General features: G+C 35.9%; 2 protein-coding genes across 3 annotated transcripts in view; both read left to right on the top strand.

The window, feature by feature from the left end:
* The first annotated feature begins 5,103 nt into the window (after positions 1–5,103).
* Positions 5,104–9,364, top strand: LOC127118533 (putative disease resistance protein RGA1). 2 transcript variants are annotated; one of them, XR_007802259.1, is made up of 2 exons: positions 5,104–8,532; positions 9,344–9,364. XR_007802259.1 is itself a non-coding variant. In XM_051048740.1 (1 exon), exon 1 carries the CDS (start codon positions 5,218–5,220, stop codon positions 8,272–8,274), a length of 3,057 nt encoding a protein of 1,018 aa, XP_050904697.1. In that variant the 5' UTR covers positions 5,104–5,217; the 3' UTR covers positions 8,275–8,569. The 2 variants fall into 2 exon arrangements, 1 of the variants encoding a protein (XP_050904697.1); XM_051048740.1 differs by lacking the exon at positions 9,344–9,364 and having other exon boundaries at positions 5,104–8,569.
* Positions 9,365–10,859: 1,495 nt separating this feature from the next.
* The window catches only part of LOC127122294 (putative disease resistance protein RGA4), a 30,256-nt gene continuing 26,654 nt past the window's right edge, over positions 10,860–14,461 (top strand). The window contains exon 1 of the mRNA XM_051052657.1: positions 10,860–11,621. Coding sequence (XP_050908614.1) covers positions 10,860–11,621 — 762 coding nt within the window. The remainder of the gene's footprint in view (positions 11,622–14,461) is intronic.

Genomic DNA, 14,461 nt, shown 5'->3' with positions numbered 1-14,461 from the left:
TGTCAATTAAGGTAGCACGGTTCCTTCGTCTAGGACTTCCTTTCTTGCATGAGCATTCCTAAAACACAAACAAACTCTATCTTCTCTTAAGGACACGTTAACTCCTTCTACTACAGGTGAGTAAGTCTCCAAAGGTCGAGCATCCGGTAGATTGCGTAGTAACGTCGTTCATCTAAAAAACACAAAAACAAAAAGAAATAGATTAGCCGAGCTACGATGCTCTGATTCTCAATCCTTCTTGAGATACGTATGCAACAGGGTAGGTCCTGTGCGAGCAATAACTCTTTATTTTCCCTACTTTGATTTTCTCTCTTTCGCATTGCATGTAGGACTTTTACACACACTTTAGACATAAATAGCAACGTGGATCCTGTGGAGTACCACAGACGTGAAGGGGTGCGATAACCTTCCCTTCACGTAACCGACCCCCTTACTCAGTTTCTTTGGTTCGAGACTTTGTTTTATCCGTTCCCTCTAGGTCATGCAGTACTACCTTTCCCTCCTCTTGGGATAAAAGTACATAGCTGGCGACTCTATTCTTTTCTCCTCGCCACTCTTTTTCGCGTTTGTACCTGGATCTGGGAAATCCTGGGGAGCGACAACAGGCTCCTTTGAATACTTGCATAATTTACATTCTTATAATGGCAATCAGCAAATTCAAATTGTTGATGGTAATAAACTCACTATCACTGATGTTGGTGACATAAACTCTAACTTTCGTGACGTGCTTGTATCACCCGGACTTGCTTCCAACTTATTGTGAGTTGGTCAATTGGTGGATAACAATTATAATGTTAATTTTTCTCGTGTTGGTTGTCTTGTGCAGGAGCAGGTGTCGGGGAAGGTGATCGCGAAGGGGCCTAAAGTGGGAAGATTGTTTCCGCTCCAGTTTAGTTCTAGTCATTTATCTTTTGCTAGTAATAGTGTTTTAAACTCTTATGAGGATTGGCATAGAAAATTGGGCCATCCAAATTCTGTTGTTTTGTCTCATTTATTTAAAACTGGTTTGTTGGGAAATAAACATGTTTGTACTGCTTCTATTTCATGTTCTGTTTGCAAATTGGCTAAAAGTAAAACACTTCATTTTCCATCAGGTGCTCATCGTGCCTCCACTTGTTTTGAGATGATTCGTAGTGATGTGTGGGGAATGTCTCATGCAGCATCTCATGCTCACTATAAATATTTTGTCACATATATTGATGACTACAATCGTTTTACTTGGATATATTTTCTTCGATCTAAGTCTGAAGTGTTTTCTATGTTTCGGAAGTTTTTGACATATGTTGAAACTCAATTTCAAGCAAGTGTGAAAAATTTTCGATCTGACTCTGGAGGTGAGTATATGTCTCATGAGTTTCAGGAGTACCTTCAACAAAGATGGATCTTATCTCAATGATCTTGTCCCAATACCCCCCAACAAAACGGGATGGCAGAGCGAAAGAATCGTCATTTGCTTGATGTAACGCGCACTTTACTTCTTCAAGCTTCTGTGCCATCCAGATTTTGGATAGAGGCTCTTTCCACAGCCGTATTCTTGATCAATCGTCTTCCTTCTACGGTTATTGATTTTTATTCTCCTTTCTTTCGTCTTTTTAAAACTCAGCCTGATTATAGTTATTTACATACTTTTGGATGTGTGTGTTTTGTTCACTTACCTCAGTTTGAACGAAATAAGCTTGGAGCACAGTCTATTCAATATGCATTTATGGGGTATAGCAACTCTCATAAGGGTTTTGTATGTTATGATGTGTCTAATCACCGCTTTCGAGTTTCTAGGAATATTACATTTTTTGATAATCAATTTATGTTTCATTCTCTTTCTCCTGTCACAAATGAAATTGTTATTCTTCCTAATTTTTCTGTTATGCCTCGATCTATAGAACGTTACAAACCAGGAATCACATATGTCAGACAACGCAAAAAACAGGTTCCCACTGCCCCTCCCAACACAGATCCGCCACCTGATCCTGAATCGGTCAAACAACGACGTTCTAGTCGAATATCTAATGCACCAGATAGATATTCACCAGACAGGTATGATTCCTCACATACTTCTCTGACCGCCTCACTGTCTAGCATATCTATTCCTACTTGTTATGCACAGGCTGTTAAAGACGTGCGCTGGATAAAAGCAATGAATGAGGAACTTCAGGCTCTTCAAGAGAATTTTACATGGGATATTGTCTCTTGTCCCCCTGATATCAAACCCATAGGTTGCAAATGGGTGTATTCTGTGAAATTGAATTCTGATGGGTCTCTCATGAAGGTGAGAAAAACAAGAAAGGGGGGTTTGAATTGTTTGAAAAATTAAGCGCTTTTGCAAAATGAAATCACACAATGATTTTATACTGGTTCGCTTATAACACAAAGCTACTCCAGTCCACCCGGCCAAGGTGATTTCGCCTTCAACAAGGACTTAATCCACTAATCTTGAAAGATTACAAACAACCCCTAAGAGAGAAGAAAATCTCTTAGTCCTCTCAAGTCTACAGACTACAAAGAGTCACTTGAGGAAATCAAATAAAAATTAGATACAAGATGTGTAATCTAGAGTGCTTCTAAGAAAGCAAATATTACAAACTTAAGAACAAATTTTTCACTTGATAAGCAAAAGCTTAGTGAAAATCTTTGAAGAACAAAGATGTTTTTCTTGAGCGTGATATGATTTCAGTATAGTTTTGGCTAGTGATTTCTTCGTGTATACTGAATGAGATTTCTTCTCTTATTTATAGGAGTTGAAGTAGAGTTGAAGTAGCGTTGAATCTGTTGGATATTGAGATGTAATTACGCCATTCCATTAATAGCTTCTGCAGTAGACTTTTTCACTTAGAAGTGACTACTTACCACAATTAGTATCTTCTTTCTTGGAAGTGGAGATTAACGTCTCTTTCTAATTAAGGAAATCCATTTGCAGAACTTTAACTTGGCTTAAACGTTACTTCATCATGATTAACAATTCTGATTAGAGTCTTTGTGTATCTGGAGAAACTTGCTTCTGATGTTATTTCTTGAATGTTCAGATGGCGCTGATAACTTCAGAATTTACAGAAGGCATTTGTTCAGAGTCAGAGCTTCTAGACTTTACTTCATGTTCAGATGCTTCTGATACTTTGCAGTTTTGTCCAGAGTCAGAGCTTCTTGAAACGAGATTCCACTTTAGATGCTTCTGATACTTGAGATTTTGCATCTGATCTTGTTTTGCATCTGATGACATCATCAGATTTATTTCTTCTTTCTTTAGAACCCTGCACACTTAGAAACTTTTCGTTAGGGTACCACTTTTGGTTTCATCCTTTGTTATCATCAAAATCATGGAATCTATTGTAGAACTATTTTTGTTCTTACATCTCAATTGTTTCAAGACTCGATTGGTTGCCTTAGGAAATAAGCAGGAATATGGAATTGATTATGATGAGACATTTGCACCGGTTGCCAAAATGACATATGTTCGTACAATACTCTCCATAACTGCTTCTAACGGGTGGTCTCTTCATCAAATGGATGTGAAAAATGCTTTTCTTCATGGTGACCTGACGGAATATATTTATATGACTCCTCCTCAAGGTTTATTCTTGTCATCTAAGGGTGTGTGCAAGCTCAAACGTTCCTTATATGGTTTGAAACAAGCGCCTAGAGCATGGTATGAAAAATTCCGCTCAACTCTACTTAGGTTCTCCTTTACTCAAAGTCAATACGATTCTTCTCTATTTATTCATAGAACTTCTACTGGAATTGTCTTACTTCTTCTGTATGTTGATGATATGATTATTACTGGTTTTGATCATGCTTCGATTCAAAGCCTTAAACAACAGTTACAAGCATCGTTTCATATGAAAGATCTTGGTAATTTGCATTACTTTCTTGGTCTTGAGGTTCATTCTACATCCAAGGGCATATTCCTCCATCAACACAAGTATGCCACAGATTTAATTTCTATGGCTGGTCTACAATCGGCTAATCCAATGGATACTCTTCTTGAGGTTAATGTTAAATATCATCGTGATGATGGTGATCTCTTGCCTGATCCCTTATTGTATCGTCAACTCGTGGGTAACCTTAATTACCTGACTATTACTCGCCCTGACATATCTTTTGTTGTTCAACAAGTAAGTCAATTCATGCACTCTCCTCGTCATCTTCACTTGGCAGCAGTTCGTCGCATAATTCGCTACCTGAAGGGAAGCTCTCATCGTGGTTTATTCTTTCCCACTAGAATTGCTCCTAAACTGAGTGCTTATAGTGATGCCGATTGGGCAGGATGTCCTGATACTCGACGATCTGTCACTGGTTGGTGCATGTTTCTTGGCTCTTCATTGATATCATGGAAAAGTAAGAAACAAGCGAGAGTCTCTAAATCTTCTACTAAATCTGAGTATCGTGCCATGTCTGCTGCCTGTTCTGAAATAATTTGGCTTCGTGGTCTTTTGGCTGAACTTGGATTTCCTCAAACAGAGCCAACTTCACTTTATGCGGACAATACAAGTGACATCCAAATCATTGCGAATCCTGTTTTTCATGAACGCACCAAACATATCGAAGTTGATTGTCATTCGATCTGTGACGCATATGATGACAGACTAATATCACTTCCACATGTCAGTACTCAGTTGCAGGTTGCAGATATTCTTACCAAGGCCGTTCCGCGTCCACGTCATCAGTTTCTTGTTAGCAAATTGATGCTCATTGACCAACAACATCAATTTGAGGGGGGATGTGAATAGGAATTAGTTTATTCATAGATTAAAGGTTTGTTCCTAAAATAAGGGAAACAAATCAGTGTGAATAGGAATTAGTTTATTCATAGGATTTGTTTCTAGAATAAGGGAAACAAATTAGAAATTAATTTGTTTTCATTAAATATAATTAATTAGTGTAATTACTTGTATAACTCTATAATCTCTATATATATATACCAGAAATAATAATGAGAGAGACATCAATCCTATTTTAATGAGATATTCACGTGTTTTTCTCTCACATTCTGATCTTATCCTCACCTCTCAACCACTTCTACACCTGTCTCCATTTCATTTGCTATTCAAGATTTTCATTGCTTGCATCAGTTATTGAACTTTGCACTGGCTATATATGCTTGCTTACTTGCTACCATTGCATTCTACTCACACTTCTTTCTGCTTACTTCAACACTCCGAAATTCAATCTAAACCAATTATAGTATCATCTTCTTATTTTTTCATCTCTTTCTATACTGAAAAAATGGCCGAGGCCTTGCTTGGATTTGTGTTAGAAAATTTGTCATTTCTGCTTCAAAATGAACTTTCCACCATGTTCGGAATCAAGTCAAAGGCTGAAAAGCTATCAACCACGTTAGGTCTCATCCAGGCTGTCCTTGAAGATGCTGAGCAGAAACAAGTCACTGACCGGTCTATTAAGATATGGCTGCAACAACTCAAAGATGCTGTATATGTGCTAGATGATATCCTTGATGAATGTTCCATTGAATCTAGCCGACTGAGGGGCTCTATCAACCCGAAGAACTTAATTTTTCGTCGTGACATAGGTAACAGGTTGAAAGAAATTACAAGGAGATTAGACGATCTTGCTGATAGTAAAAACAAATTTCTTCTACGAGAGGGTATTACTATTAGGGAAAGCTCAATTGAAGTACCTGAATGGCGCCAAACCAGCTCATTTATTGCTGAACCTAAAGTTTTTGGACGACAAGATGATCAAGACAAGATTGTTGAGTTTCTTCTCACGCAAGCGAGGGACTCTGACTCTCTTTCCATCTATCCCATAGTTGGCTTAGGCGGTGTTGGAAAAACAACTCTTACTCAATTGGTCTACAATGATGTTAGGGTGACTGGAAATTTTAATGCAAAAATTTGGGTTTGCGTTTCTGAGGTATTTTCGGTCAAGCGGATTCTATGTTCCATTATAGAATCTATAACATCTCAGAAGTGTGATTCCTTACATTTAGATGCAATACAACTAAAGGCGCAAGATTTGTTGCAAGGTAAAAGATATTTTCTAGTTTTAGACGATGTATGGAACAAGACTCAAGAACTAGAATCTGGATTAAGCCAAGAGAAATGGAATAAGTTAAAATCCGTGTTGTTTTGTGGATCTAGAGGCTCTTCCATTTTAGTTTCCACTCGAGATGAGGATGTTGCGGAAATTGTGAGAACATGCCAAACTTATCATTTGTCTGGTCTCCCAGAAAATGAATGTTGGTTGTTGTTCAAACAATATGCATTTGGACATGATAAGGAAGAACGCGCAGAACTTGTGGCAATAGGGAAGGAGATCGTGAAGAAATGCGGTGGATTGCCTCTTGCGGCACAAGCATTGGGAGGTCTGATGCGATCAAGGAGTGGAGAAAAAGAATGGCTTGAAGTTAAAGAGAGCAGAATTTGGGCTTTAGCACATGAGAATACAATCTTGCCTGCCTTGAGGTTGAGCTACTTTCATTTAACTTCGACCTTAAAGCAGTGTTTTTCTTTTTGTGCTATATTTCCCAAAGATTGGATAATCATGAAAGAAGAACTCATTCATCTTTGGTTGGCTAATGGATTTATTTCGCCTAGAAAAAATTTGGAGGTCGAAGATGTTGGCAGCATGATTTGGAATGAATTGTGCCAAAAATCATTCTTTCAAGACATCAAGATTGATAAATATTCTGGAGACATTTCTTTCAAGATGCATGATCTTGTCCATGATCTTGCTCAGTCGATAATGGGGCAAGAGTGTGTGATTTTAGAGGATGAAAATATGGCTAGTTTGTCAAAAAGTACGCATCATATCAGTTTTCACAAAGCTCTTCATTTATCAGCCGACAAGAGTGCCTTGAAAAAAATAGAATCCTTACGCACAATGTTTTACTTGAATCATAATGGTTATCTAGACACCGATTACTTCCCAGGAAATTGTTCTCTTCGTGTTTTATGCATCTCCCTTCACCAGGTATCATCACTCAGAAGCTTAATTCATTTGAGGTATTTGCAACTTTATGGTCTTGAAATTGAAAACATCCCTGACTCAATTTACAACTTGCATAAATTAGAAATCTTGAAATTGATAAAATTTTCAAAACTGAGATATCTACCGAAACGTTTGACTTGCTTACAAAATCTTAGGCATCTTGTTATTGAAGATTGTGATGCACTTTCTCAATTGTTTCCCTACGTTGGAAAATTAACTTGCCTTAGAACACTAAGTGTATACATCGTTAGTTTAGAGAGAGGACAAAGTTTGACAGAATTACGTGATCTAAACCTTGGAGGAAACCTGAGTATCAAAGGGTTAAAAGATGTTGGAAGTTTATCTCATGCTCAAGATGCCAATTTGACAGCTAAAAAAGAACTCCATGAAGTATGCTTGTCATGGAGCGTCAATGATGAAATCCTTGAGACTCCGACTTTTAGTTCTGAGCAAGTACTAGAAGGGCTTCAACCTCACACAAATCTCAAAAGCTTGAAGATACATTATTATAACGGATTATGTTTCCCAAGTTGGATCCAAACTCTAACAAGTTTAGTTTCTCTTGAACTTAAGGGTTGCAACAACTGTGTGCAGCTTTCAGGACTTGGTAAACTACCATCTCTTAAACAACTCCAACTATATGATATGGATAATGTGAAATTTGTGGATGATAATGATGAAGATGATGACGAATCTCATGACAGTATGGGTGTGAAGATTTTCCCTTCTCTTGAGGTACTCATATTATACTCGTTACCAAGATTAGAGAGGTTGTTGAAAGTGGAAAGAGGGGAGATGTTTCCTTGTCTTTCTATCTTAAGAATTAAATTTTGCTCTCAACTTAGATTGCCATGTCTTCCTTATGTTAAACACCTGAGGGTATTTGACTGTAACAATGAGTTACTGGGTTCAATCTCTAGCTTCTATGGTCTTACTACCCTCTGCCTTGTTCTAGGTACAGGAATAACATCCTTTCCAGAGGGGATGTTCAGAAAACTTACTTGTCTTCAAAGTCTAGAAATAAGTTTATTTTCTAGCTTGAAGGAGTTACCAATTGAACCCTTTAGCCTTGCTTTGGACTCTCTTCAAGTCTCACCCTGCAAAGAGATCGAGTCTTTACCAGAAAAAATTAGGGAAGGTCTGCAATCCCTTCGAACCTTGACAATTAATTATTGTAAAGATATGAGATGCCTGCCGGAGGGTATTCGACACCTCACTTCTCTAGAGGTTCTGAACATTTTTGGTTGCCCAACATTAGAGGAGCGATGCAAGAAGGAAACAGGGAAGGACTGGAACAAGATAGCGCATATTCCAAAAAAAATTATTCGTTAGAAGGAAGAAGTAGAGACGTCCACAGTTCCACCTCCACCATTTGCAATGGAGTATAAAAGAAAGCAGTTGATTGATCAAGTTATGTCTACTGTTTTGTTTGAAAGTAAGATCTTCATGCAGTGGAAGTTCATATGATTGCTCAATTTTATTGTTCTTTTAGTTCTTATGATTGCTCAATTTTATTGTTGTTTATGTGATTGTGCTCTGCGAGTGATTATGTATAAATTTGGTAAATGTATGACAGTGAGCTTTCTGATGGTACCAATATTATTGTTGTTAGTGTTTTTGTTTGGGAGAGTTGGTTTCATGGTTTTTTTTTTTTTGTTGTTTTTTAATTTCATTTTTTGAAACTTTTTTGGACTATTCTTTTAATAGATTTTTCTTTGTTTTGTTAGAGCGGTTCTGTTAGGACATCTAGGCAAGGAAATATTAGTCTATAATTTTTTTTTAAAATTAAAATTAAAAAATTATTATTTACAGGAAAGTGATACTAACAATGAAAGCAATTCCTGTTGGAAATTTTTTTAAACTATTTAATTTATTAGTAAAAATGAATAATTTCATTTTATAAATATTTTCAATAAAAAATTGTTAATTATGATTTTTGATAAATATTAAAATGTCACGGATTCAAGGTTTTGAACATTTTTTTTGAAATTTTGAATTTATTTATTAAAATAACAAAATAAATGGTCAAATATTACATTTGTTTTAGAATGTCATGAGTTCAACAGATTTTGAACATTTTTTTTAATTTACTTATTAAAATAACAAAATAAATGGTCAAAATTACATTTGTCATAGAATGTCATGGGTTCAGCACTTTTGATTTTGAATATTTTTTGAATTTATTTATGAGATTAATTATTATGCACTGTCAGTGTAAAATTTTTTACACTGTCAATATATCACAATCATCCGTTTGAGTTACTTTACATGTGATTATAGAAAAAGTCAAACTTTTCTAAAAAATCAATGGCTGTGATTAACTGACAGTGTAAACTTTACACTTTCAGTGCATTAAAATTAAACTATTTATTTATTAAAATAATAAAATAAATAGTTAAAGATTGCATTTGTCTATATTAGAAGTTTAGAACCAAAGATCTCTTGGTCAATAGGCACAAAAGCCAAAGGTACCATGACATCCATTTGTTATATATTAATGTTAGTAGTATATAACCGTTTCTGACTCATTATCTTGAAAATCATATGAAACATTGCTCCTCCCATCAATTGTTATAAATTTTTGTTAGACTCTATATGAACATCAAAATTCCATATTTTAGAGCCAAAATTTATATATAAGTTATTCTTTTATTTTTTTAGTACACGAAAATTAGTAAATGAATTTTATTCTATAAAATATCATTGATTAATATGTTTAATGTAAATATGCGATTCATATTAAGATTTCAAAAGTATCACGAAAGGGATTCGCCGGATTAACCATTTATATCCAATTTGTCTAAATTGGTGGGGTGAATCAAACTTAAAGTTTAGTGTAAACACATGTTTTGTAATTTATTTTGTGCAACTTTCATCATTCAATTTTTGTCTTCTTCTTGTTCTTGTGTTGCATCAGACCCAAACACAAGATTTATCAATCCTTAAGTTTGATTTTCGATTTTGATCCATATTTTTTATAAATAATATTAAAGGATGCAACTTTAAAGAAGATGTTAACAACTTTTAATGACGGTGAAAGATACACAACTAGTTTATATAATTTTTAAAACTATAGAATTTAGGTTTAGGTAGTTGACTTTAGATTTATTCAGTAATGAAAAATGGTGATTTTGTAATGGTAATGCCCTTTTGAAATGAAATGTAGCTTGTATGTTAAGAAAGATGAACTTTCCCTCAAAATTGAGTTTGAATGTCTCTTGACTTGCTTCTGACCACTTGAATGAAATACCATGTCATAAACAAAAAAATAATCAATGGTGATCACTAAGTAAGATTTTTAAATAAAAATGGTCAACAAAAAGTCAATTGTCATTGGTTGACTTTTATTGACTAGAATCAAGACTTGAAAATGACCCCTAAATCTCAATGACATAGTGTAACTAAAATGATCAGAAGTAAAAAACCAAGGATTAGGGTTCTAAGAAGATTCAACTCAAGAACAAAGATTAACCACCAATTTGTTATGCTCACAATCCACAATATTAAGATAAAGCATAATGACCATAAGCTTACAAATCATAAACTACTGTCTTATATCTTAAATAACAAGAAACCTGTAAATCAATTATGTTATTTGCATCTATAAATGAATGTCTTATGATGGATGACTAGGGAATTTGAATTATACAAATGAAATGAGCCATGGGCTAGATGCAATGAAAAAAAGTAGGACAAATTTTGGGGTATGACACACGTGTGCAAGGACAATTCCCAAATTTCCCCTAAAATCAATTTTCCCTCCAAAACACACTAACTAACTTTTGAAGTCCTAACTTCTAAATTGTCAAATAAACACACTTGTATCCCTTTTTTACACTGATTTCAGTTAAAAACCAAACACAATCACTCGAATTTTCTTCACTTCAACTAGCACAGAAACCCTAACTAATTCATCAATGATTGAACTAAGAGCATTGGGAGGTCTGATGCGATCAAGGAGTGGAGAAAAAGAATGGCTTGAAGTTAAAGAGAGCAGTATTTGGGCTTTAACACATGAGAATTCAATCTTGCCTGCCTTGAGGTTGAGCTACTTTCATTTAAATCCGACCTTAAAGCAGTGCTTTTCTTTTTGTGCTATATTTCCCAAAGAGTGGATAATCATGAAAGAAGAACTCACTATTCTTTGGTTGGCTAATGGATTTATTTCGTCTAGAGAAAATTTGGAGGTCGAAGATGTTGGCAGCATGATTTGGAATGAATTGTGCCAAAAATCATTCTTTCAAGACATCAAGATTGATGAATATTCTGGAGACATTTCTTTCAAGATGCATGATCTTGTCCATGATCTTGCTCAGTCGATAATGGGGCAAGAATGTGTGGTTTTAGAGAATAAAAACATGGCTAGTTTGTCAAAAAGTACACATCATATTAGTTTTCATGATGCTTCTCATTTATCAGTCGATAAGAGTGCTTTGAAAAAAGTAGAGTCCTTACGCACAATATTTGAGTTGAATTGTGATAGATTTGTACGAACTGACTACTTCCCATTTCCAACAAACTTTTCTCTTCGGGTTTTACGCTTCTCCTCTTTCCAGGTATCATCACTCGGAAGCTTAATTCATCTGAGGTATTTGGAATTTTGTAGTCTTAACATTGAAAACATTCCTGACTCAATTTACAGCTTACATAAATTAGAAATCTTAAAATTGAAAAATCTTAAAAGACTGAGATGTCTTCCGCAACTTTTGGCTTGCTTACAAAATCTTAGGCATCTTGTCATTGAAGATTGTGATGCACTTTCCCAATTGTTTCCCTACATTGGAAAATTAACTTGCCTAAGAACTTTAAGTGTATACATCGTTAGTTTAGAGATAGGACAAAGTTTAACAGAACTATGTGATCTAAACCTTGGAGGAAAACTGAGTATCAAAGGGTTAAAAGATGTTGGAAGTTTATCTCATGCTCAAGATGCCAATTTGAAAGCTAAAAAAGAACTCCATGAAGTATGCTTGTCATGGAGCGTCAATCATGAAATCCCTGAGACTCCGACTTTTAGTTCTGAGCAAGTACTAGAAGGGCTTCAACCTCACACAAATCTCAAAAGCTTGGAGATACATCATTATAACGGATTATGTTTCCCAAGTTGGATCCAAACTCTAACAAGTTTAGTTTCTCTTGAACTTAAGGGTTGCAACAACTGTGTGCGGCTTTCAGGACTTGGTAAACTACTATCTCTTAAACAACTCCAACTATGTGATATGGACAATGTGAAATTTGTGGATGATAATGATGAAGATGATGACGAATCTCATGACAGTATGGGTGTGAAGATTTTCCCTTCTCTTGAGTTACTCATATTAGACGGGTTACCAAGATTATAGAGGTTGTTGAAAGTGGAAAGAGGGGAGATGTTTCCTTGTCTTTCTATCTTACAAATTTACTTTTGCTCTCAACTTAGATTGCCATGTCTTCCTTATGTTAAACACCTGAATGTATTTGACTGTAACAATGAGTTACTGAGTTCAATATCTAGCTTATATGGTCTTGCTAACCTTTTCCTTGGAGGTACAGGAATAACATCCTTTCCAGAGGGGATGTTCAGAAAACTTACTTGTCTTCAAAGTCTAAAAATAAATTCATTTTCTAACTTGAAGGAGTTACCAAATGAACCCTTTAACCTTGCTTTGGACTCTCTTCAAGTCTCATGCTGCAAAGAGATCGAGTCTTTACCAGAAAAAATTTGGGAAGGTCTGCAATCCCTTCGAACCTTGTCAATTCATGATTGTACAAAATTGAGATGCTTGCTGTAACACCCTTCTAAAATACCCCAAATATTTAATTAAAATAACAATATATCAATCAAAGTAAATTATGCAGTTAAGGGTGTCACACAAACAACTTCACACCATTCATCAAAGTAGCTTGTCATGCTCATTTATTTATCAAATAAAACATTTGCATAATACGCAGCGGATAGAGACCAATTCAATCATGCAAAACATGTAACCCATTACATGTAAAATGGTTCACAACCAACAATAAAACATTTAAAACATCCCATCCCGATGTTACATCTACCAGAGCATGACCCACTAAGGAACTACACTAGACTCCAAGCATTAGCTCCTACTCAATCACTGCTCGTTACCTGAAAAATAGTTGTAAGGGTGAGTTCCTCAATCGATATAATAAGCATTATAAAATATCATGCAATGTTAAGTAATTTAACACATTTCGTCACCCTAATCAGATTACACATTCAGCAACGGCAATATCAACTCAATCATACTCAACATCAACACAACACACAACACACATCACAAGTATAATACTGGAATACATCCATTCATATCATACGCCATACATACATTATGCAATGAGACTCCATGCATGCGGTACCGACTATTCGTGAACATATAGTTCAACCTCACCGACCAACTCCAGGTACGGCTACCAAGCCCACTAGTCCCACTCATTTGAGACCTAGTGACTCACTCACTAATTCCTCACCATGGGAATTAGCTACCACCCCAAGGCCATGCTATGCACGCTAATTCACCTAGCATGCAAACATCAACAACAGTCCATAATGACTAACTCACTAATTCCTCACCATGGGAATTAGCTACCACCATAAAGGCCACAATATGCATGCTAAATCACCTAGCAATGCAAAATCATCAACAATAATCCACAATGGACATATGCTCACACTCTAAGCCATAAACAGTCCATTCACAATAGCATACATAACATATACATTCACAGCATTATGCATACCATCATACATCATCAACATATGTATCAAAACATCATATCATGTCAAATAATTAATCACAGTATTAGCACACTCTACTAATACCTATACTGCTCAAAACAACGGGAAATGATCCCTATTACATCATACGCCAATATAGGCCAACCATCAAATAAGTACACAATATTTAAATACCAATTTTTCCACTTTTCAACAGTGTTAACCGGTTAACGCCCTGGGTTAACCGGTTAACGCAACACAGAACACGCTTTCTGGCAAAACTCAACAGTGTTAACCGGTTAACGCCCTGGGTTAACCAGTTAACGCAGACAGAACAGCAATTTCTCAGAACTCACAACAGTGTTAACCGGTTAACGCCCTGGGTTAACCGGTTAACGCAAGCAAAACAACAATACTTCACAATTCCTAACAGTGTTAACCGGTTAACACCCTGGGTTAACCGGTTAACGCAAGACAGAAAGCTGTTCCTGCGCTAACACAAAGCAGAATGCAGAATTCTCCGCATTTTCCGCCATTGGGGGACTTCCGGACCTCCGATTCCAATTCCGTAAAAAGCTACACTTTTGGAAAATCACTACCCATCCAATTACAGATTCAATTACAGCTTTAACATAGTTTATTCATCACAATTTTTCAGCATTCAACATCCCAATTAGGGTCAATTCAACGGTTTATCACTACCCATTTCATGTTAACCCATAATACCCATTAAACGACGATAAACCCCCCTTACCTGAGTTAATCCGGAAATCCTTAAGCTCCAATCTTTTCCGTTCTTCA

The sequence above is a fragment of the Lathyrus oleraceus genome, chromosome 2 (genome assembly GCF_024323335.1).
Source record: "Lathyrus oleraceus cultivar Zhongwan6 chromosome 2, CAAS_Psat_ZW6_1.0, whole genome shotgun sequence".
Taxonomy (NCBI): Eukaryota; Viridiplantae; Streptophyta; class Magnoliopsida; order Fabales; family Fabaceae; genus Lathyrus; species Lathyrus oleraceus.
Note: the sequence above shows the minus strand (reverse complement) of the source record. Positions and strands in the feature narration are given on the sequence as shown.